The 23,890-nt window shown below is 40.0% G+C and overlaps 2 protein-coding genes across 3 annotated transcripts; one reads left to right on the top strand and one right to left on the bottom strand.

The window, feature by feature from the left end:
• The first annotated feature begins 746 nt into the window (after positions 1 to 746).
• On the top strand, positions 747 to 20,256 carry LOC122874333 (transient receptor potential cation channel subfamily M member 1). 2 transcript variants are annotated; one of them, XM_044192022.1, is made up of 27 exons: positions 747 to 1,044; positions 8,337 to 8,413; positions 8,925 to 9,120; positions 9,343 to 9,556; positions 9,871 to 9,995; positions 10,086 to 10,257; positions 10,589 to 10,763; positions 10,847 to 10,970; positions 12,647 to 12,719; positions 12,834 to 12,934; positions 13,449 to 13,625; positions 13,738 to 13,872; positions 14,017 to 14,067; positions 14,174 to 14,314; positions 14,410 to 14,439; positions 14,536 to 14,828; positions 15,116 to 15,344; positions 15,483 to 15,614; positions 15,729 to 15,860; positions 15,971 to 16,099; positions 16,192 to 16,443; positions 16,574 to 16,766; positions 17,480 to 17,500; positions 17,584 to 17,728; positions 17,826 to 18,031; positions 18,206 to 18,338; positions 18,433 to 20,256. In XM_044192022.1, exons 1-27 carry the CDS (start codon positions 973 to 975, stop codon positions 19,820 to 19,822), a joined length of 5,118 nt encoding a protein of 1,705 aa, XP_044047957.1. In that variant the 5' UTR covers positions 747 to 972; the 3' UTR covers positions 19,823 to 20,256. The 2 variants fall into 2 exon arrangements, with proteins under 2 accessions (XP_044047957.1, XP_044047958.1); XM_044192023.1 differs by having other exon boundaries at positions 748 to 1,044; positions 16,574 to 16,748.
• On the bottom strand, positions 20,088 to 23,609 carry LOC122874329 (ras-related protein Rab-8B-like). The gene is made up of 8 exons (XM_044192013.1): positions 23,367 to 23,609; positions 22,908 to 22,968; positions 22,761 to 22,821; positions 22,599 to 22,676; positions 22,354 to 22,443; positions 22,176 to 22,241; positions 22,033 to 22,083; positions 20,088 to 21,258 (listed from the first exon to the last, which is right to left on the bottom strand). Exons 1-8 carry the CDS (start codon positions 23,488 to 23,490, stop codon positions 21,166 to 21,168), a joined length of 624 nt encoding a protein of 207 aa, XP_044047948.1. The 5' UTR covers positions 23,491 to 23,609; the 3' UTR covers positions 20,088 to 21,165.
• Between the last annotated feature and the right edge of the window lie 281 nt (positions 23,610 to 23,890).

Here is a 23,890-nt window from a genome sequence, read left to right as displayed (position 1 = left end):
ATGTGGTATTAAGCCTTAATAGTTTTATTTAACATCAATTTTGTTGGTATTATATAACAGGTCAAACTCTTAACAATACTTAACATCAAGCTGCTCTAAATCTGTATTGTGAGACTTTATGTGGAACAAAACTACATGTAAAATGTTGTCATCAAATGGAAATGAGAGATTAAATCCACCATACGTTGTATTCTGCTATATTTTTATGATAACTATAATAGCCATAGGACAATTGGACATTTTGTCCTGGCAATGAAAGTTTTTTCTGAATGAGTTTAACAACATAGTAGGTAGAAGGTGTGCAAATAATCAACGAAAATATTCCTGTTGTGTTTTTCCCAGAGAACTGGCTTCTAGCAGACTGAAATTAGAGTTCATTGTGTGTTAATTCTGGCTTTTGCCTCTGTATTATACTCTGCATCTGTGCATACCTTTCTGTTTGGGACACTCCTGTCTTCCGTGTCAGACACACTGAGCCTCATCTGGTGGGACAACCTTTGGCTTTCCGCCGGCTAACTTTAGCCTCACAGCTTGCATGCTCTCTCTAAGCCTTTTTTGGGGTTGTGGTGTGCCAAAGTAGATTTACCTTCAATAACCATTTATTAAATCTCTATCCATTAGACTCTGAGGCTTCGTAAGAGCTGGCTGCATTAAGCCTGATTATGGGATGCCCGGCAGAGGAAAAGGGTCTATGTGTCAAGTGTGTCATCGAGTGATTTATATCTCTGGCTGGGATCTCTGTCTTGTCAGTCGGGAGTAAGCTGCAGAGAGGAGAGAGAAGTATTGAAACCTTTAATGATGTGAAACTTTGATCATTTTTTAAGTATGAATCCAGAGGCTGCTGTCATGCCTTGGTTCTGTAGTGGGTTTCTGTCCGGTTGTAATGTTGACGTTGCTGCTGAACCCTGACCTGTCGCCAGTCTCAAAGGATCCCTTTCTAAGTCAGTTTGACTTAAATTCTAAGTCTTCAACATGGACCCCAAGGGCCAGAGTAGTACCTTTAAGCGGTCCTCCCTGAAACGCTCCACATCTGGCTCGCAGAAGGTAAGATGCAGCCTGTTCTGTCACATTCAACAGGTGAGTCTGTATCACCTCACTGAGTTGGCTCTAACCTGGAGTGTTTTCATTTGTCTTGAAAAAAATTGTGTTATGATATTTTGATGTTTCTCTTGAAATATATTTGTGGCCTTCATTTTGAAAGTAAATGTTTGGTGTTGTTCTGAAAAAGTTATCTATAACTGAATGACAGCTGCACTTTATCTTAGTTGCTGTAAAAAAAAAAAAGTTTTATCTTTGTTAAATTTTTGTATCCAGAAACCATATGACATGTTCTGTGAATGACTTGTGTTGCACAGCATGTCACATGCAACCATTACTATGAGCTGGCCAGAGTCCACAGTAGTTCCTAACCTATCATTTCAGAGCCTCTTTGACATGCACCATTCAGGAATGCTGGTCGTATATTGGTGTGCATGGTCTGCACTCCAAGCCCTGCAAATTTACTGTTAAGTGGTGTTTGAAGCTGAGCATGCTTCAAGAGCCGCTCACTCCAGTGCTGCAGTTTAATCCTTCATAATGGCCCAGTATCAGACCGACCATGGCCATGACAGATTAAGGACTTTTATATCTTTCTAAAGTCTGCTTTCATATGATTAACACACTCCTGTTAACATGTCCTTGAAACCAAGAAAGATGCGTTTTTTTATATACATACGTGCTTCTGCTCCCAAGCCAATGAGTGTATGCTGGGATTAGAGCACACACACACATACACACACACACACTACGAACTAACCCAGTTTGTGTTGCACTTGTGGATTCATGTAAGCACAGTGGGGAAATTTTGAGGAGGACAAAGAACAAAAACAACACTTTCTTATTTAAATTGTTTAAAATAAAGGATAAGTAAACCTATACAATTTTAAAAGCCTCTAGTTTTCCAGGGACAAAAAATATGAAGATGGAAAATAAACTGTAAAATATAAAACACATAAAGCTTTTCAAGTTCATCCTTTGTACATTACATCCATATTTAACATCAAAATGTTCCAGCAAATAGGTATTTTTTAAATACTGAGGAAAACTGTTCATTTGTGACTTCCTGATGTACATTTCAACGGTAAACCTGACACTGACATCATTAAAAGAATTTAGTGTGATGGGTTTCTATAAATTAGAGCAACCATTATTTGGTGAGATTAATATTCTTTGTATAATCTACAGCCTGTTTATATGAGGTTTTACTCTGTGAAGCAGTCAGCAGTGTCATGGCTCTCAGCTGAATACCACTGCACTTTTAATGAGATCGGATATGTTGCTAAATATAAACTCATTGGCTGCACAGACAGGACTGCTGAGAGATAACATTGTGCATTTTTGTTTTCAGATCACGCATTTTTGTCATGTTGTTATGATAATCATGGATTTTATCAACTTTATTCAAATGATAGACGCATACTTAATTATTTACAGTGGGTCACGGTATGAAGAAGGATTTATTTTTCATCCAAGGTATGGTAAATCAGAAATAAAGGCATGAGAAAAGGCAATACCTCTTTGAATACAGTCTGGGTGGATGACACTTGTTTAAAAATGTTGCTTGCTGGGAGCCTTATCTAAGGTCAGTTATATATGTTCACATGATATTACTTTGGTACCATAAATGAACTTAGTAAAGAATTCATGTCCATCTGTGCTGTTCTATTTACACTGGTCACCAGCCTCTACTGATCTTTTACCTCTTTTACTGAGAATTAGTAGCTTTCCACTCAATAGTTTCAATGTTCTGAAAGCATTGGTTGCCTGATGAGTTTGAATAATTACGGATGATTTTTGTGCTCGGAAACTTAAACCAAATTAGCTGTATCAATAAAAACTGCAAAGGCAACAAAATCAACTCAAATGTGACAAACAAATCCAACAATTTTCACTCTGGGTTTGCAAGATCATATGACTGTGTGATGTAAGCATCAGGCTCAGGTCAGGTGATGACCAAGAATCCTCAAAAAGCTTCAAGGCTCAGGTTCAGGATTGAGCATGAAGTTCGTCTGAGTTCGCCAAGCTCGTGAAAAATAAAAGTTAAACAAGTAACGTCTTCAAATGTTGCAGCTTTCTGTAGTAAACTTAAATGGGTTTCTCATTACATACGTCAAGTATGAACTTAGCTGGGTTGTTGTACCTAAATGATGAATCAAACCAAATGGATATATTATATATTATAAAAGATGTGGTCAAAGCAAAGGGAAATTGCCTTGAAGATTAAATTCTGCTATGGAGATGGCAAATTCATACAATAACATGTCAAAACAAGGTGATATATTTGCTACTGATTGGCTATTATTAGACACACTCTATATTTATGTTGCAGCATCATACAAACACTCAAAATCACATCTGTTAATTGAGTGTTGCAGTGGTAGTACTAGTTATTTAAAGTATAATATGGCATATAAGGCATGCATTTACTAACCACCGTCAAAACCTTTAAAACAGTTTGTTACCCCATAAATCTGTGAGATTTAGAATTGTTAGGTTATTGCCTGTTTCCATGCTAGGAAATGCTTCTCTCTACAAAAAAGATTTTATACCTGTTCATAGTTTTCACAAATAAGCACTATCTTTATTCCCTGATTTTATGCAAAATTTAGACTCTTTTTCAGTCAGACTTTCCTTTGGGGGAAAACACAGAAAATCAGCAGCTTTAAAACATGTCTCATGACTCCCTCAACTCTTGAGGGATAATCAGTGACATGTTGGACTCATGTGATGGCTAACTGGATTTTCAAACCCAGGAGGACAATGAGTGCATTTACAAACAGGGCTGACTGAAAACAGTTAGCTTCACAGTTAATGCAAATTTGCCTATCCAGAGCCTATAACTCGAGTGTGTCGCTTTGTCCAAATATCTTTCCCCTCAAGTGAAAATATGTGAAAGGCAGCATTTTATTCAGTCCACGTGGGCTTGACCATGAGTCTGGAATATTTTTTTAGACAGTGAAGGAGTCTACATGGGTTTTCCTTCTTGTCACATTGCATCAAGCTCTAACCACATCGCCATTCAATACCAAAGCCGAGCAATTAGTTGCTTTTATGTTCAACCCTGGTGACATCACATTCCATTAGGATCCCCAAATCCTTTCTGATCCATCTCACTTGCTTGGCTTTTGTTGTATGAAGTCCATCATTACTACAATATTCAGAACAAATGACATGTCCTTTTGACAAATTTAGTTTTTACTCAACTTTAGAAAGCCACCAATTGTCAACAACTGCATGTGTTCAAAATTGACCAGGTCAGATGTCAACGTACAGAAATACAGCCATCATTATACCTTTTCCTTATGACTGTTGGAGCTGAATAGTCCCTGCAATCGTAGCTGCATTGAATACATGTGCTCACTAAGCTGTGGGTCAGGAGACCAGGACCATGTGATTCCAGCGCAAAAAGGCATGAATGTATGGCATACAGTGTACGTGGACTATATGTGTCCTGACTAACACTAACACAAATACTGTATTGTTCAGGTGATGGCCAAGAATCCTCAAAAAGCTTCAAGGCTCAGGTTCAGGACTGAGCGTGAATTTTGTCTGAGTTTGGAAAGTTTGTGAAAAATAAAAGTTAAACAAGTAACATCTTCAAATGGTGCAGCTTTCGTAGTAAAGTTAAATAGGTTTCTCATTACTCAAGTACGAACTTAGCTGGGTTGTTGTACCTAAATGATGAATCAAACCAAATGGATATATTATATATTATAAAAGATGTGGTCAAAGCAAAGGATTATGTGTGTCCTGACTAACACAAAACTGTGAAACTGGCAGAAGTACTTCAGGATAGAAAACACATTAATATAAAACCAGAGCAATGTACTGTGTTATAGTGTCATGCAAAAGGCACAGTTTGGAGGAAAAGCATCATTGCATTAGTACAGCTAATAAAAAAAGAAATTTCATAAATATCTTTTATACCTTTTCTGTGTCCTCTTCAGTGATCCAGAAATTCTAATTTCCATCTCACACAATTGTCTTTTGTTGAAAGATCATTCTCTCAGTAAATTCTGCATGTTGGAATGAATGTTGTTTATTGTTCCGAGGCTTGTCTTAAGTCTTGTAAATTTGCTTGGTGTGACACAATCTGATCCTGCAGTATCTAATTCGTTAAGGTTTTTGCTGCTAAGTGCTCAAAGGCAGCTCTTAACGAGGCAGCTGGTTGCTGACTGGATTTTGGTTTTAATTGCTGTGGTTAATGAGTTTAAGTACGCTGAAATAACTGCGTCATACTCACCAATCCCTTCTGGAAATGCGCTTTGTTTTCTTTGGCTATAATTAACAGCGGCCCACGTGCGTTGCTTTTTTTTTTACCAGAGCAGGACCAAAAGGGGGAAGTTGAGGGGATGTTAGGTTTCTCTCTCTGTCTTTCTGAGTCATCAACCACCAACCTCCCTTGTCTTTTTCACTGTGAGTTACAGTCAAGCTCAAACTGCTCACTTCAACCATAAAAGGAGAGCTTATTAAACCATTTCACATGAGGAAGGTTTAAAATGGATGTCTACAACTTTGTGCTTGTTAACTCCATCTCAGCTTCTATTTCACCTAATGCCTTCCTCTAGCAATTTAAGCAAGCGCCTGAATGCCCTTAATAGTCCTAAATAGTTTTAATTGAATTACTACATTGAGTCCAATGTGTATAATAAATAGGATTCATTTTATTATCTATATAGGTCAGCTTTGACTTTTCCCTACACAGACAGAAGCCTAGTGATAACCGAATGATCTGTTTCAGCCTACAGTTTAAATTGTTGGCTATCAGACAGCAGCCAATAAGCTAAAAGTGATTTTTTAAAACAGTAATATCCTTTTTTAGCCTGCTGGAAGGCTATTTATTATACAAAAGCTCTGAAGATTTAAAATGCAAATCCACTTAACATGACCAAAATGAAAAAGCAGGACTAAGAGAATATTGAATAGCTGATCTGCTGAGTTTTCTTTTCCTCCTACAAAAACATGGTGGGTGGAAATAGAGATTAACTACAATTAGCATTGACTGACCTTGCCCCCAACTGGAGACCAGTCATGTCTTAACAAGGCGCCTTCCAAAAGAATGCCTGCATCCAATTCTCTCAATTATGCAAATTGGGTTGAAATCAAAGAAGTTGGAGGGGGTGAAAATTTTCAAATGAAAAGTTGGGGAGCCTCTGAACGAGACTGCAGTGCTTTTAGGTTAGCCAGTCTGCTCCTCACACAAGCTAAGATCTTCCACACTGTGAAGTGAACACAAAGAAAGGAGTTTTCAACAAATTGGGAGATTAGGGGCTGGTTATCAAAGTAGATTTATTGTGCCTTGTTCAAGCGAAGGATGAAAATACCCTGTGGGCATGGAGAAGGGGTCATGGGACTCCCAAAAGGATTACCTTGAACTGGAGTCATGAGACTTGGGCGAACAAAGACCCTGCTCACATGCTCATCATATTAACTGGTCCTCATAAAGTGAAGAAGTTTCATGTCCTGTGGTATTCAATGAGAGCACTTGACTGGGAGTGCAGCACCAGGAGAAAGCTCTAGTAGGGGAGCAGCAGACTGTAGACTCCCTCTCGACTCTCAAGGCTTAACCTCCAGCAGCACTAGAGCTAGGACTCTGCAGCTCAGACAGAAGACTGTGCGTAAGTGTATCTACATTCTGTAACTGCAACAAACTCTTTTTTTAAACTTAATTTCATCACAAATTTTGTTAAATTTTAGAGTGGCAAGAGAACAAATTATAGGTCCTAGAGAGTGGATTCAGATGAATGTAAACAGGCAGCACTGTATGAGTTCTGGGTGCTTAATGATGCATAATAGTACTGAGATGGAAAACTGCTGAGACAAAGGCAGACAGCAACAACCACGCTATGTGTTGGACTTTTTGAAAATACAACAAAATGGTGATGTTTTTACAAAAACCTATAGGTAAAAGTATTTTTTATTTAATTTTACATACGCTATTCATAGTTAAAGTCTTCATGCAAACAAATAGTTTAACACTTTAAACAGGAAAATACAAAAATGCAACTCAACAGTTTTAAAAAGGAAATCAGTGTATTTTTAAAAAATCTGTTGTATTTACTGATTAAGCAAAACATTACTTAGTGATTTTATCTACTCAACCAAGTCATTATAAGATGACTGTTTTGGATCAAGACAAAATTAGATGAATCTGGTGGGGGGAAAAACAGTTCACTGCAGTAGCAAACAATACTGGGGTGCAGAAAAAAATGTTTTATTTATATAGGTATGAAGGGAAGGATGAAAAATGTGTATCAAGGAATACAAATCTGTTGAATAAAGTACTGTTGCAGCTCAACCCAAAAAATCAAGTATGATAAAATAGTAAGTATAAGTAGTGAAAAATAAATAATGTGCAATATGTAATAAGCTATATGTAAAGAACATTTTATCTACAAACATTTACATTAACAGGTTCATTAACAAGCCATATATATACATTCATACTGTGTAGACAGGTTGTAAAAAATGACAGACCTGATCAAGTAATAACTTGTTTGCAGATACTATGAGAGCATCATATAAACCAAAAAAATTAGGTTTTGCAGCCACCGTGCTGCTGCACCTCGCTGGCTGAGGCCATTTGTGCATTTGTGATACAGAGAGAGCGAGAACAGTAACCGTACTGTGTTAATGTGATTGTGATTACTGTTCACAAGACTTCACTAGAGTTGAACTATGGTCTTTCATTTATACTCATTTGACTTCAGACTCATAGGTAAAGTAAATAGAGATTTTAATGCGATTAACACTGTTAAATATTATGATTTTTTTCATTTAACTTCCAAGTGTTTTCTTGGAAAGATTTGCTTCCAATGCTTCAGTTTTAATTGGGCCTCCACGGTCAACAATGGCCCCTCAGAGAAACTTTGCTTTGAACTGGTCATTTTTACCCAGCACTGGAAAAACATCAGAGCAGGATTTGACAAAGTGTGTGTGCATACTTTTGTGTGATGCTTTTCACTGGCTGCTTATCAAGCTCCAGCAGACAATGAAAGGTGTCTAATTTTGAAGAGTTGTTAATCAACATCAGCTGTGCTCTAATAATCTCAGGAGCAGCAAAACATGCTCAACCTTCCTTGTATACAATGTTTTGCCTGTCGACACACAATATAAACTGTATTTCATATTTCATATTTATTGGCAAATGGCCATCATCTTTTAGCCAGGATTACTACTAAGAGGATTTTGATAGTGAAACTTAAATGCAGATATCGGCAAAGATGATCTCCCTGTGACTGTGGTATGACACCATGTGAGCTGACATTTTTTTTCTCTCTTCAATTTTCTCGTGACAGGCACAAAAAGCTTGGATTGAAAGGAACTTTCTTAAAAGAGAATGTATTCACATATTTCCCACCAAGGACCCGACCAGGTAATTCAAATGACCTGTGTTATGTAAATTAAAATATAAGGATGACATTCAGCTCCATATTCACTATGTTTTGAATAAATGAGAAATCATTTCTCTCTACTTATTCATTAATTTACTAAAGCATGACACCTATGACTACAGGTTATCAGACAATTATCGGGGCTAAAAGAATTCCAGTGTGTATTGTAGGACACGGTTACTATCCTGGGCTCTGAGAACAGGCTGAGAGCAGCCCTTTGTTCGTCGAGGCATGCTTTTCCCAGAAAAGGGCACGGTCATGAAAGAGCCTGTTGCAATGTGTGTTTCGAGGAAAAGACAGCCTTCATGAGCAGACTAAACAACTTAGTTGGCTCATTCACTTCTAGTCATGGTTCATACCCTTGACAACACTGGATAGTATATTGCTCAGGGATGTCTGTGAATAAACAGTTGGGAAGTATGAGAAATCAGGGACCAGGCCACAAAGGACGGACATGTTGACTAAGTGATGCTTGTTCTGTGATCTATCTAGATGTGCCTGTGGTCAGCTGACAACGCAGCATGTGGCCATCCCTCCTGGTGCCAACTCAGTAGAGGAAACAAACCAACTGGTGCAGATTGACACTCCAAAGGATAAATGGAGTGTGATCAAGCACACCAGGACCTACCCAACAGACTCCTTTGGCCTAATCGAGTTCCAGGGCGGAGGATTCATCAACAAGGCCATGGTAAGTCTCAGACATTGAAAAATTACTAAACTGTGTTTACATAGTTGATCTTGTCAGGAGTTACAACAGCATGAGAGAAGATGTGATGTGGCCTTTATACAGAGCTTTTATACATCTGACACTCTGTTTAAAACATGTAGAACTTACAGCAATCAAAGTGACTGTGTGGTTTGATTAGAAATAAGTGACAATACTGTACTTCCCCCTTCTTTTCATTCCTAGTATATTCGAGTCAGCTATGACACCAAGCCTGACAACCTCCTGCATTTGATGGTAAAGGACTGGCAGTTGGAGCTGCCCACCTTGCTCATCTCCGTACATGGAGGTCTCCAGAACTTTGACCTCCAGCCCAAACTCAAGCAAGTGTTTGGTAAAGGCCTGATCAAAGCAGCCGTCACCACCGGAGCTTGGATCTTCACCGGTGGAGTCAACACAGGTAGGACGCTGACAGTTCAGGATAATGCTTTTAATGTTCACTTAACAAATGACAGTTGGTGACATTAGAAGATTACCTTTGCTCTAAATTGTCATTACGTAATACCTATTTTGCAATTTCCTGGGGGAGATTTGATCAACCCATTGTCACAGGTTTAAGCACTGTAATTAGAGCTTTTGTGGGAAAATTCATCACACATGACAATCTGTGTGGATTTTGCGTGCAGTAACCACAGTGTGTCCCATGATGCAACCCCATTAGGCAGTTGAAAGAGTCATTATTCATGTTGCTATATTTTGCTCTTTACACCTTAGGGGTGATCCGTCATGTCGGGGATGCCTTAAAGGACCATTCCTCCAAGTCACGGGGGAAAGTGTGCGCAATAGGAATAGCTCCATGGGGGATCCTGGAAAACAAAGTGGATCTCATCGGAAAAGATGTGAGAACATTTGCAGCTGCACTTAGTTTTCTTTTTTACTAATATTTATTTTTGAAACATTAAAAAACTAATTTCATCTTCTTTTTCCAGGTAAACAGACCCTATCAGACAATGGCGAACCCACTGAGCAAGCTGGCTGTGCTCAACAACAGCCACTCTCACTTCATCCTGACCGACAACGGCACCTGTGGGAAGTACGGCTCTGAGGTCAAACTCCGTCGGCTGCTGGAGAAGCACATCTCCCTGCAGAAGATTAACACGCGTAAGTCCCACAGTGCTCTGCAGACGTCATAAAACATACTCCATCCTCCATGGTGTGTGAGTGTGAGCCAGAGTCTTGCTGGACATGTGGATGGAGAGCTCCTCTGTGACCTGTGGGCTTCCCTTTGTCATCCTATGCCTGGAGCTCGGATAAGGCAGGGACAGCAAAGGGATGCTCAGCTGTCACCACTGACTTCACTCCCTCCCTCCTCTGGTTTGTCTGTTCACACATCACATCAGTGCGTTCTGCTTCGACATTTCATTCCCAAAGTTCTGTTATTATAAGGTGACACTTTATTGATAAACGGACTATTTTTGGGTGTGTGTTCCAGGTTTGGGTCAGGGGGTTCCTCTAGTGTGTCTGATAGTGGAGGGAGGTCCTAATGTGATCTCCATTGCACTGGAGAGTCTGAGAGACGAGCCTCCCATCCCCGTGGTGGTGTGTGACGGAAGCGGCCGAGCTTCTGACATCATTTCCTTCGCGCACAAGTTCTCAGAGGACGGAGGGTGAGATTTTAGATGATTTCTCCTTTGCTGCACTTGGATATTATTCCTCTGGTAAAAAGCTGAAATGTCACCTTCTCTTCCAGCCTGGTTAATGATGATGTCAGAGAGCAACTTTTGGTGACCATTCAGAAGACTTTCAACTATAGCAAAAGCCAATCACAGCAGATCCTGCTCATGGTTATGGAGTGTATGAAGAAAAGGGAACTGGTGAGTAGAAGAGTAAATTGAGTAAAACCCTCATAAAACCCTCATAAAACTGAAAAATAAGGTGTTAGTATCTTTAAGCTCCACATATTTCACACTTATCTTGTATTTAAAATAAAATGTCTGTGTCAATCAATAAATATTTCTGAGTTGTGAAGCATCTGGTCTCCATTGTCATTCATCCATTCCATTCATCTGTGTATTTTCCATTAACATATTGAATAAACATAATCCCCACAACATGCTTGTCATTTCTCCTTCTTGTTGTGGTCATGCATGGTATGTCACGTAATCTGGGGCATTCACAGCTTCACTGTTCACTGTCATCATCAACCCTCATGTATAAGCACACAGCTGTAAAGTGGTGGTGTTTAACTGTTTGCTTCAATGTAAACAATACAGCTCTTGGCTCCACGACGAAGCACACACCCTGGTAAGAGTCTTCACAGATAGCAGATTAATACCTGAGCTGAGAGTGTTTCTCCAAAGTGTTTGCTGCAGACCCTGGTACATAATTAACGGCAGCATTTGTGCATCTCCAGCAGATGTCCGTAGGCATAAGTGAAGTGATTAGTAGTTTGTAATATCCAGCGCATATAATCTCCAGACTCCATACATTTGGGTGGGAAAGATCAGCGTACACTGCCACCTGCTTAGCAGAGGCTCTTACTTCATCCATTCACAGTAAGCATGGAGCACACAGATGGAGGAGAGGATCCATCTCCCTAATCCTCAGCCAGGTTCCTCTCTCTCCACTCCCCAGGCTTTTTTTCAGTCCCCAGAGCGCTATCACTTCGCCAGCGACTCTATCCCCAATGTATTAGACTGCCTAATGCTCCAACACACTCAAATAAGCAACTTAAACTGCTTTCAAAGATCATATCCTTGTGGCCTTTTTTGCATACCATTTAGTTTTCACTGATACCTGACCCAGACAATGTGACAAGTTGTTTGAGCTCTTTATACAAAACTAAGAGGCCACATTATTGCCTGCTCTTAATCTAAAGTGCCATGAGTAACCTACAGGTGAATCAGTGTCAGTGTCTGGTCCCCACATAATCCTTTCATCCTAAATGCATCCCATGTGAACAGCTGGGTTAGACAAATAAAAACACTTATTTAGAGGGCAGAAATTTGCTGTGATGTAACACCAGGATATAACATTTAACCAAATTAGGAGTTCACCATTACAAAAGTCCCTAAAACAACAACGCACACAAAGCACACAACGCACCCTACAATGGTCTGAGTTTTCAGCCTTCCTGCAGGCTGCTCATTATTAACGCATCCCGAGACCAACTCTGACATCTCTGGCCCCGTGCCACATATTCATGCCAACCTAATCCATTTATCATGGCTGCACATGTGACAGACCCGTCAGCGTAATTTCATTTGATATAGTCAAGTATATGACAAGGAAAGCACTGTCACACTGTCTGACAAGAAAATTCGTGCTCGAAGGGTCAGCCACAGAGTTCTGCTGAAAGAATCTCCCATCACTTGACACCACATGTTTACAGCTACAGTGAGAGTGGGAATACGTTCCTGGCACGAATTCACTCGTTCATTCATTCATCCATTTATTTATGTGGTTTGTTATTAACTGATTCAACCATTACAGTATATGACTTCACGTCTGAAATTGTTTCTTCTCTTTTTCGTTTTTTCCTAACATGTAGATCACAGTTTTTCGAATGGGTTCTGAGGGACAACAAGATATTGAAATGGCCATTCTTACTGCCTTGTTAAAAGGTATTATCTCAATAGTATGTGTACTGTTACATCACAGCAGTACTTTTCTTGCAATGTACTACATGATAGATATTCTCTCTCTCGCTCTCCTACCTTCTGTTTCCTTTGCATCAGGCACGAACGCTTCAGCAGCTGACCAGCTCAGCTTGGCTCTGGCCTGGAACAGAGTGGATATTGCTCGCAATCACATCTTTGTTTACGGACACAATTTACCAGTGAGTGGTGCTCACATCTGAATAGTGTAAATTAATAATTCCACACGAGTGGACTACAGTTGCAAAGTTGGCAAGGATGTAGAAGAATTTGGTTTTGAAAATGAAAAAATCATTTGAAATAGAGTGGCTTAAAGTCCCCCTCCACACAAAAATGTGTCTTGCTTATTGTTACCTCACGCGGATGTTTGAGCTTCACTGTGCATAATGATGTAAGTGCAGAGTTTGACACTAGATGACTGTTTTTGGTGGAAAAATCATATCAGGAATGAATTATTATTCAAAACAGAATATAACATATTTTATATGTCTTCAAACATGTCTGGAAGGGATCTTTCAACAACAGAGTGTGTTCTCGACATATAGCAGGACAGAAAGATCTGTGGTGTGTGTCTCAGATACACACAATTCCAATGATTTAATGTAATCCAGTAATACTAATAGCAGAAAGAAGACTCATATGTTGAGCAAAAAGGAGCGACAGCTTTATTTATTTAAATTATTTCTGCTTGGTAAGCCTGCCGGTGCCATGGCCAACACTGCAACCTCTGTAGCCCCGGCCCAGGAGAAGCAAAAGAGTCCTGCCAGCGCTCCTCGCAACAAAACCCGGGGAAAGAAGGGGAAGGGGAAGGGGAAGGCAAAGCCTGAACCACCGGAGGAAACAGACCCAAGGAAGTTGGAGTTGATTCGTTGGGTAAGAGAGGGATTTATGACAAAAATTCTCACTTCAGTTTAAAATATGAATATAATGAAGGCTGTGATATGTAAATAAGAATCCATCCGTCTTATGTATTACTTTCTTTCAGGTGAACTCTCTGGAGCAGGCTATGATGGATGCTCTTGTGCTGGACAGAGTGGACTTTGTCAAACTTCTCCTTGAGAATGGGGTTAATATTCACCACTTCCTCACCATTCCCAGACTGGAGGAGTTATACAACACGGTGGGCCTGACACACTGCAACAAATGAAAATGAGACCACTTCTGAATCCCTCAAAATACAGCTCTGACAAAGATGAAAAAAAGATTGACACTCATTACTAACCTTCTTCATCCTCCTCTCCTCTCCGCTCGTCACTTCTCACAGAAACTTGGCCCTGCTAATACACTTAATGCCATGGTTAGAGACGTCAAAAAGGTAAAATGATCGTTCCCATTAAATGTTTTTGCTGCATAATGTCTAACATTTCAGAGTTTTTCAGATTATATATTATCTTGAGACACTTGCTCTGGTGATTCTGCAGGGAAACCTTCCTCCAGATTATCAGATCACTTTGATTGATATTGGTCTGGTGCTGGAGTGCTTCATGGGTGGAGCTTACAGGAGCAATTACACCAGGAAGGCTTTCCGCAACCTCTACAATAATTTGTATGGACTAAAAAGGGTATGCATGAGTGGAAGAAAATAATTGAAAATGGCTTGTTCATCATATTAAGCAACATTTGATATTAATTATCATGTTTGGTTCTCTTCTTGCAGCCAAAGGCTCTGAAGCTTCTAGGAATGGAGGTGGGGTATCCTTTCCACAACAAAATACAGTCAAGTAGCTGAAACAATGCAATCCACACAGCAGAATAATCTATCACATTTTTCTCATTTTGTTAGGATGACGAACCTAGGACAAAAGGCAAGAAAAAGGCCAAAAAGAAGAAAGAGGAAGAGGTGGAAATTGATGTGGATGACCCTGAGGTCTGTCGATTTAAGTTCCCCTTCCACGAGCTGATGCTGTGGGCAGTGCTGATGAAGCGCCAGAAGATGGCGCTGTTCCTGTGGCAGCGTGGAGAAGAGGCTATGGCGAAAGCCCTGGTGGCCTGTAAACTGTATAAAGCCATGGCCCATGAGTGCTCTGAGAGTGAACTGGTGGATGACATCTCCCAAGACCTGGAGAACAACTCCAGGTCAGTATATATAACATATCTCACATAGGTTTCAGTTGTAGTGTCACAAGGTATTTTCTCAAGATAGGTGCATATCACTCTAATTGCAGCACCTTTACATTGGTTTCCTGTCCAATACTCTAAACAGCTTAGGCTCACTTTATAACATCTGTTATGTAATTATCTTAATTAACTTCTCTTTTGCTTCTCACACTTCTGCTTGTATGTTTTTGTTTTATTAGCTCCACTGTGACCTCAAACTTATTTGCTATATAGAAATTAATGTCATTGTTCTGTCTCTTTCATAGAGAATTTGGCCAGCTGGCTTATGAGCTATTGGACCAGTCCTACAAGCATGATGAACAGGTGGCCATGAAACTCTTAACATATGAGCTGGTTAACTGGAGTAACTCCACCTGTCTGAAGCTGGCTGTGGCTGCTAAACAACGTGACTTCATTGCCCACACCTGCAGCCAGATGTTGCTCACTGATATGTGGATGGGCTGCTTAAGGATCGGCAAAAATCCAGGCCTCAAGGTTGTCGTCGCAAAATGTTTTCCTCTAGGCACCCATAAAAAATATTTCACAATAATGATGTGTACGAGTAAAATAATTCACTGTAAATAAACAACAAACTCACTGTATCTTATAAAAACTGATCATTTTCTCACCTAGGTTATTCTTGGAATCATCTTTCCTCCCCTGATTCTTCTTTTGGATTTCCGTCTTGGAGATGATGCATCCTATCATGCACCTGGAGGCAAAGAAGAGGGAAAAGACAGGGAGGACGACACAAAATCCAGCAAGGTTCACACTGACCCTGTCTTATTAATTTTATTTTACACATGCTGTTTATAGGCCTTTCTTTGTCAAGTGTGACAAATCATAAGCTGAAACAGAGAGTTTGCTGTTACGTTGTAGGACCCTAATGCTGATGCAACTTCCCGAAAGGGGGATGAAGAAGAGGGCAACACCAATGTCCGCAAAATCCCCATTGGAAAAAGGTTCTTTGAGTTTTATGATGCACCATTCACCAAATTCTGGTTCAACACAGTAAGTTTCCTTTATGTACACAAGAAAAATTTTATACTTTTATACTTTTTTTAAACTTAGAGTGTAGTGACTTACGTGCACAGCATATTGATACTTTCTTCTTCCAATAGATTTGCTATCTGGGCTATTTAATGTTGTACAACTACATAATCCTGGTGAAAATGGAGCGATGGCCATCTCTACAAGAGTGGACGGTCATTGCATACATCCTCACACTTGGCTCTGAAAAAGTCAGACAGGTACAAGCCATTATATATGATTAATTTGATCCAATTCGAGAGTCATTTTATGTGTTAGATATTTCGCATAACCTTTAAATCTTGGTATGTAGATTCTGATGTCAGAGCCGGGGAAGCTGAAACAGAAGATAAGTGTGTGGCTGGAGGAGTACTGGAACATCACAGACCTAGCTGCCATTTCCACCTTCCTTCTTGGGTTAATGCTACGGCTGCAGCATGAACCTTATATGGGCTACGGCAGAGTCATCTACTGTATTGACATCATATTCTGGTACATTCGCATATTGGACATCTTTGGAGTCAACAAATACCTGGGACCCTATGTGATGATGATAGGGAAGATGGTAATAACATTTAGTGTTTCACTCTGAGCTTAATAAATCATGGGAACATCATATGACAGGACATGCATACAAATAGAATGAACAGAAGTTCACACTGAGTTCATATTTATATTCGTTTCTTGTCTTTCAGATGATAGATATGATGTACTTTGTGGTGATCATGCTGGTGGTGCTTATGAGCTTTGGGGTGGCTCGGCAAGCCATCCTTCACCCTGATGAGGAGCCAACATGGCGCCTGGCCAGAAACATTTTCTACATGCCCTACTGGATGATCTATGGAGAGGTTTTTGCGGACTCGATAGACCGTAAGACTAGAATTTATAGTAAGATTCTGTTTCCTGATTCTGGGCAGATGATCAGTGTTATATTAATTTCCGTCTTATTTCTATTAATGTCTTAAGTTATGTGAGGATTAGTAATAATACATTTCACTATAACCCCTCAATACTTTGTCTCCATCTGCTGGCACATTTATAATAGGCTCTTCAATACATGGCAATAATTTTCCATTGAGGAAGAGCAGAATAGAATAGTTTTTATTATCTCATCTCCTAAATCACGATCATCTGCCTTCAAGTTTTTTTTCTGTCAGTGTTTCTTCTGTCAGGGTGAAGGCAACAAGCAGCTATTGAAAGCCTAAATTAGCAGGGTTGTTAAATATCAAAACAGTTGTTTTCTGAGGGAGTTTGATTTAATATACTGTTGATATTGAAAGCTGCATGTTTGATTCCCTCAGTCTTTAAAACAAAAGCTCCACATTCTTGATTTTGCCGAACAAAGCTCTAAAGTAATTTTAAAATCCAATTTACCACACAAAAATAAAGTAAAAAAAGAGGCCTGAGACATAAAGTACAGCAATTATTTTTACTGTTTGATTACTGGCAAGTTGGAGAAAAAAATGTATTACACCAGTCCACTCTTGCAAGGACATCAGCTTGACCTTGACAGAAGCATGATATAAAAATCCAATGTTTATTGATTTTAATGCTTTCTCCATGTTTCTACGTGACTGCACTTTTCTGGGAATTTCTCCAAGTCTATGCAATGGAAATCAACCGTGAGTAAAGAATGCAATTCATATTGGTTAACTAAAGATCTCAGGATAAAGATCTAAAGCTACATACTTCTTTCCCTTTACAGCTCCATGTGGTGAACATTTATATGACGAGGATGGGAAGAAACTGCCTCCATGTATCCCCGGTGCCTGGCTCACACCTGCTATCATGGCCTGTTACCTACTGGTGGCAAACATTCTTCTGGTCAACTTGCTCATTGCAGTGTTCAAGTAAATATATGCCCCAATTTCTGGTCTAACAGCTCTATTATTTTCTAAGAAACATCTACTATGACAGTGTGTACTCACTGGTCTTCCTGTCCCACAGCAACACTTTCTTCGAGGTCAAGTCCATTTCCAACCAGGTGTGGAAGTTCCAGAGATATCAGTTGATCATGACGTTCCATGACCGTCCCATCCTGCCGCCCCCTCTCATCATCTTCAGCCACCTCTACATCCTCTTCAACAGGCTGTTTCGGCGGTGTGCCAGGAAGAAACAAGAAGGAGAGCTGGATGAGAAGGACCGCGGACTCAGTAAGTCACCTCTAATGATACAAAACAAATACACGCAATTTAATTAAATTACCATTTCACTGGCTAAATGACATACATGATGTACTTTGAAACCTTTAAAATCAGGACTCTGATTAAATTTAGTCTCATCCCGGATCACAAAACAAATAAAATGCCATGATTTGCTTCTACCAGAGCTTAGGCTGAATCCAGAGGAGCTGAAAAGTCTGTATGAGTTTGAAGAACAGTGTGTGGAGGAATATTTCCGTGAGAAGGAGGACGAGCAGCAGTCCTCCAGTGATGAACGCATCAAGGTTACCTCAGAAAGGTGAACCCCCCTTTTCAAGTGTAGCATAGACATTTCTAAGCGTGTTGATTACAGTTTATACTTACATAAACTTGTTCTCTGGTGTTCTTTGTAGAGTTGAGAATATGTCCATGCGTCTAGAGGAGGTAAATGAGAGGGAGAACACTATGAAGGCCTCCTTGCAGACGGTGGATCTGCGCCTGGCCCAACTGGAGGAGATCCATGGACGAATGGCAGTCGCCCTGGAAAAGCTTGCAGGGGTGGACAGATTGGAGCTGACCAGAACCTTTTCACGAAACTCCTCTGTGTGTGACCCCTCCTCCCTACTTCGCCAGGGTAGTATTAACAGTGCTGATGGTTACAGTCTTTACCGCTTCCATATGGACATGGAGGAGTTTGCAGCAAAGCAGAAGGACACGGATGAGACAACTAAAACTGGTGTAGAAAGACAGAGGAGTCTGCGGCAAGCCTCCAGTATTTGTAATCTCAACACAAAGGAAGGAGGTCAGACCTTAGAGATTAGTGGTTTGGAGAGATCGCGACCACCAAGTTCACGTGTGGACATTCTCATATCTCCATGTGAACAAAAGCCTCCTTCTTCAGCATCAAGTCAAGAGACCATAACTAACATAAAACAAGGCAGCACAATGCTGCTAGATAGACTAACAGATAAGGATAGACTAAAGCCTTCTTCCCCTCCAAAAAGGACCAAATCCTTGAGATACTATCCAGTCGAAGACCAACCCACCTCTCCTTTGACAAAGAGGAGGGCTATGAGCACCATCATTGTCAGCCCGCCTGATGAATCAGAGGAAGCAGCTGAACCCACACAGAAGGACCAACTGCCACAAAGAACCTCCTCTTCCCCAAAGAGGACTAGATCATTGCGATATCTCCCTACTGAAAGCCAAAGCCAGACATCCCTTGTCACAAGGGAGAGAGCTATGAGCAGCATCATCTATAACCCAGTCGAGGCAGGTGATGATGTGGTGCAAACCACAGATTACAAATCAGTGGTGGAGCAGGTCACTAAAACAGCAAATCAGTGGCCAGCAAACTTGGAGTACCAGGTGCATCCCAGCTCCATTGGTCACATGCCTAAAGTGTCAACAGTCAGAACACTTGCCCAGCAGTTTCAAAGTGGCACTGTAGCTGCAGAGCATAAAAAGGAGGAGGAAGATCAGACTGATCATATTCCTTTAGAAAGTAAGGGAGCTCTTCCGGCAACAGAGCCCGTGGAAGACCAAACAAAGATGAAGGCCAAGAGGAACCTCTCAGACACTACTGAGTATTTGACTGTAGCCGATGAAACGTATATGCCGTCTCACAGGTCACAGAGTTGGAATGAAAGTGAGAGGAAAGCAAAGTGCTCGATGGTTAGCAAGGAGCCGAGAGCCTCTAGCAGTGAGAGAGACCTTGTTGAAGCCTGCAGGGTGGCAGGGGAGGACATGGGAAAGAAGATGGATGCTGAGAAGAGAGAAGATGCTGCACAGGAAAAGAAATAAGAGCCACAAAGAGAGGGGATCGATGAAAGCAGTAACAGAGGATAATAAAACAGAATGAGAAAAAAAAACAAGAGGAAGAAGAACTGAATGCTACAAGCGGTGCAGAGCACTGTAAATTTAAGGTGGCCTGCCATCAACTGGAGATCACCACTGAGTTTATGAAACTGTTTTCACAATAATGATAAAAATAGAATGACTAATGAAAAATCATTATCAGTCATGCAGTTAATGTTAGTTGTCAGTGCAAAATCAAAGTAACTCTCTCTAAAAATCCACTTTCTTTACTGTCTTTACTTTTCATTGGTGTAACATACAGTAGCTTTGAATCATTCATATTACAGCTTTCCCCAGTCATTGTGTTTTCATGTTGGAGATGTAAAGGGAACCTGTTGGATGTCTACAGTTTAAGGTGAAAATAAAGTATATACACAACAGTTAGTTGTGCTGACATATACACTATGTGAACAGCAAAAACATGAATTTCCTATATACGACTGACACTTTCAAATACTGTCTGTAAACATTTCTCTTTTCTTTATACTGTAAAATGTGCTTAATAATGATCCACTCAAAGGTAACCCTAGCTTTCATGCAAATACTGACAATCGCATAACAATATGTAGTAAGTACAGCTCCCAAGAAACAATCTTTCACAGTTTCATTTTGACACAGAAACCTGCATAAATAAAGGTTTCAATAAAAATAATAACAGAATACAGTTGGTTACATTTATACATATTTTTGTCTTCTTTATCACAATTCTGTGACTCCTTCTTGGCACACATGAACAAATAGAAATGATGCCAGTGCCATCGGAGACTAAAGGCCTATTAATATACATGAATTTACACAGACAAATACAATCAATGCTGAGACTTGATAAGACAGCATTGTCATAGAAAATATGACAATGGGTAGTGTGTATAAAACAATGCTACAATTTATGAAAGAATCTGAATGTTTAAATTTTTTTTCCCCATTTATAAGACAACTATGTGTAACAGATATTCTCATGAGATCCAACCGAGGTATTATAAATGCCAACAGGATCACTGCCTCCTGTGAACAGACACTGCAGAGCCAGATACAAACCAATGCTGGCGATCTCGCACAAGTCTTTTGCATGAGCGGATATACAGTATCAGGCGTCATTCCTCATTGATCCTCTTTTGGTCAGCAGATCAGGATGGCATCTCAACCACTCATGAACCTGTGAGCTTCAGCGGGCAGTAAGGCCCTCTGAATATGACCACTGCTGCCGCAGCTGCGAGGACGCCCGGGAGGCAGGAACCCTCCAAAACAGTAAAGTCACGCTAGAGCCACTAACACTAGAGATGAGCAGCCTAGAGGAGCGAACACTTGAAGAATTTTATTCTTTTCGACTTTTTCTCTGTGATCTTGACTGGTTTGCCTGCTCCTCCGGCATTGTTGTCAGTCTAGCAAGGAAAGATAAACATTAAATCAGAGGGTGTTCCAAAAAAAAAAAAAAAACAACAAAAAAACAATTTCCTGCATTTATATTTATATCAATCTAGCAAATAAACATGATTATGAAACTGGTTATCAGGCTTTCCAAAAATGAGAAATGCTATGTGTGAAATATACTATTAATACACTAATGTCAAATAAAACATCACTAGAGAATGCTCCACTTTATGATAAATATTGTATATGCGTCTTTACAATAAAGAGCACTGTCCTTTACTGCCTTATGTTTGAATGACGTTCAATTATTGATTGTTTTTAAGAATATTGACCATAAACAAAAATATATATTTAATTAAAAAGAATCTTGAAAAAAGTGCAGAGGCGTTTGGAGATTTTTTTCCAGCCCCAGATCTTACTTGCAGTCTTCCTCTCAGGCGGCAGGTACATGCATAAGAGCACCTACCTATCAGAGGGGAGGGCAGTAGCTCATTTGTAGCCTGAGAGGCGAAACACAGGGCATATAAAGGCTGCTAAGTTCTTGCTACTGCTAGCAAAGGTTAATTGCTGTGAGTGCAGGAATAATTGAAAAAACCCTAAATGAGCATATCAACATTTTTATCAGCTCCTCTCTTCTCTCATCTGAAAAATGGCTGGACAGTCAGAAGACTGTTTCAAGAGATTTCAGTGAATAAATCAAACTGAAAAAGACAAAAATCACATCAGTGATCAGTGATCACATCATCCATCCCTGTGGAAATGATAAGAATTTCTTAACCACTTACTGTCTTTGAGCTCAGATTATGTAATATGTCTCTTCCCATGGTATAAAAAGCCTAGAATGACAGAAATACAAAACAAAGTGTTAAATGTACATATTTATGAGTCATGTTGCATGATGCTTTGAGGGTTACATTTTTTTGCTTACCTCTTCTACCATTAAGCTAGACTTTGCACTGGTTTCCAAGAACTTAACTCCATAATCAATAGCCAGCTAAGTGAGATAAAAATACAATCTTAGTGTCACTCAGTGCAAATTGGAAACATGCACATGCATTCCAATTTGTTTGAGACTGTTTTAGTAATGACTGGCTGCAGAGACTCACTTTTTCACCTCTGTCTTTGGACACCTGTCTCCTGTCAGTCATATCACATTTGTTACCCAGGATCATCTTCTCCACATCAGACGAGGCATGCTGGGAGAAGTTAAATGACTCATTATGCAAAGTTGTACGTAGGTTACTCTCAGTACACAGTAACAATACCAAACAGCAATTTGTACCAAATATAAATTCATTTTATGCAAAAATATTAGTTAAACTACTAATACAAGTTTCAATTCAGAGCTCACCTCTTCAATATTTCTAATCCAGTTTTTTATGTTTTCAAAGGACTTCTCATTGCAGATGTCATAGACCAACATAATGCCCTGTGAAGAAAAAACATCATCCTCATAAACAATATTGCAGACCCTGTGATATGGGAGGAAGTGTAGGATGAAGCGCGGACTTACCATTGCTCCTCTGTAGTAAGCTGTAGTGATGGTGCGAAACCTCTCCTGCCCTGCAGTGTCCCTGAAAACATCAAATCAACTTAAAAGGTAAACGGGCAGATTCGTGTCACGCAAAAAGAGAAAAAAGCCTACTCAAATTACACTCACCAAATTTGAAGTTTGACTCTCTTTCCATCCAGCTCTATTGTTCTGATTTTGAAGTCTATTCCTGCATTTGAACAAACAAACACAGCTAGAACGGTATAGGCTGATAATACTGCATTGATTAGTTACATGATATTACAAAACATTTAAAAAACATACAAGGTTTCCAAAAGATCGAACATCATAACTATAGTTTTGATCTCATTCTATATTTAACCTTACTGGTGTCTATGAGCCACCAAGGACAGGAGATCATTACAGTTTGTGTCTCAGTCCCATTGTCTTGCTCTTTTGCAGTTAATGCCCCTTTAAACATTGTGGGTCTAAAGAATTACTACCCTACAGGTATTACTACGACTATATATTGACCACCACTAGTGCAATGCAGTAAAGCATTGTATTCAGTTGATGTATGATGCATTATGTCAGATTTATCGTCAGGGGCGGCTGCAGGGTTCTCACCTATTGTGGATATGAAGGTGGTATTGAAGGAGTCCTCGCTGAATCTGAACAGCAGACATGTCTTGCCGACTCCGCTGTCTCCAATGAGCAACAGCTTGAAGAGATAATCGTACGTTTTCGCCATTTTAACACACTATAGACTCCGACGTTTCGACAATATAAGGCCGTGCAGAGCCGGGATCCCCCGTCTGGAAATCCTCAGCTGTCTGTGGCAGACTGGCAGCAGACCGGTGCCGAGATGGGTGATGTCACTTTCTGCTTTGCATTGTGGTCTATGTAGTTTAAAGGGATAAGGGGTCAGCCAGCTTCTGCTTTTTGATAAATTTGATTATGAGGTGACAGGAATGTACCATGTAATTATGGGCTTCTTAGTGGTATATGCCTCCAGTAATGATTGAAAAAAATAAAGGTCTACATAAACACAGACATTTGGTGTTTTTTTCTCCTCCTTTTTCATAAAAATACCCTCATGTACATTCTGCTAAAAACCCCAATAGCAGGAGAGCCCAGAGGCAGGCTGTACA

The sequence above is a fragment of the Siniperca chuatsi genome, linkage group LG4 (genome assembly GCF_020085105.1).
Source record: "Siniperca chuatsi isolate FFG_IHB_CAS linkage group LG4, ASM2008510v1, whole genome shotgun sequence".
NCBI classification, from domain to species: domain Eukaryota; kingdom Metazoa; phylum Chordata; class Actinopteri; order Centrarchiformes; family Sinipercidae; genus Siniperca; species Siniperca chuatsi.
Note: the sequence above shows the minus strand (reverse complement) of the source record. Positions and strands in the feature narration are given on the sequence as shown.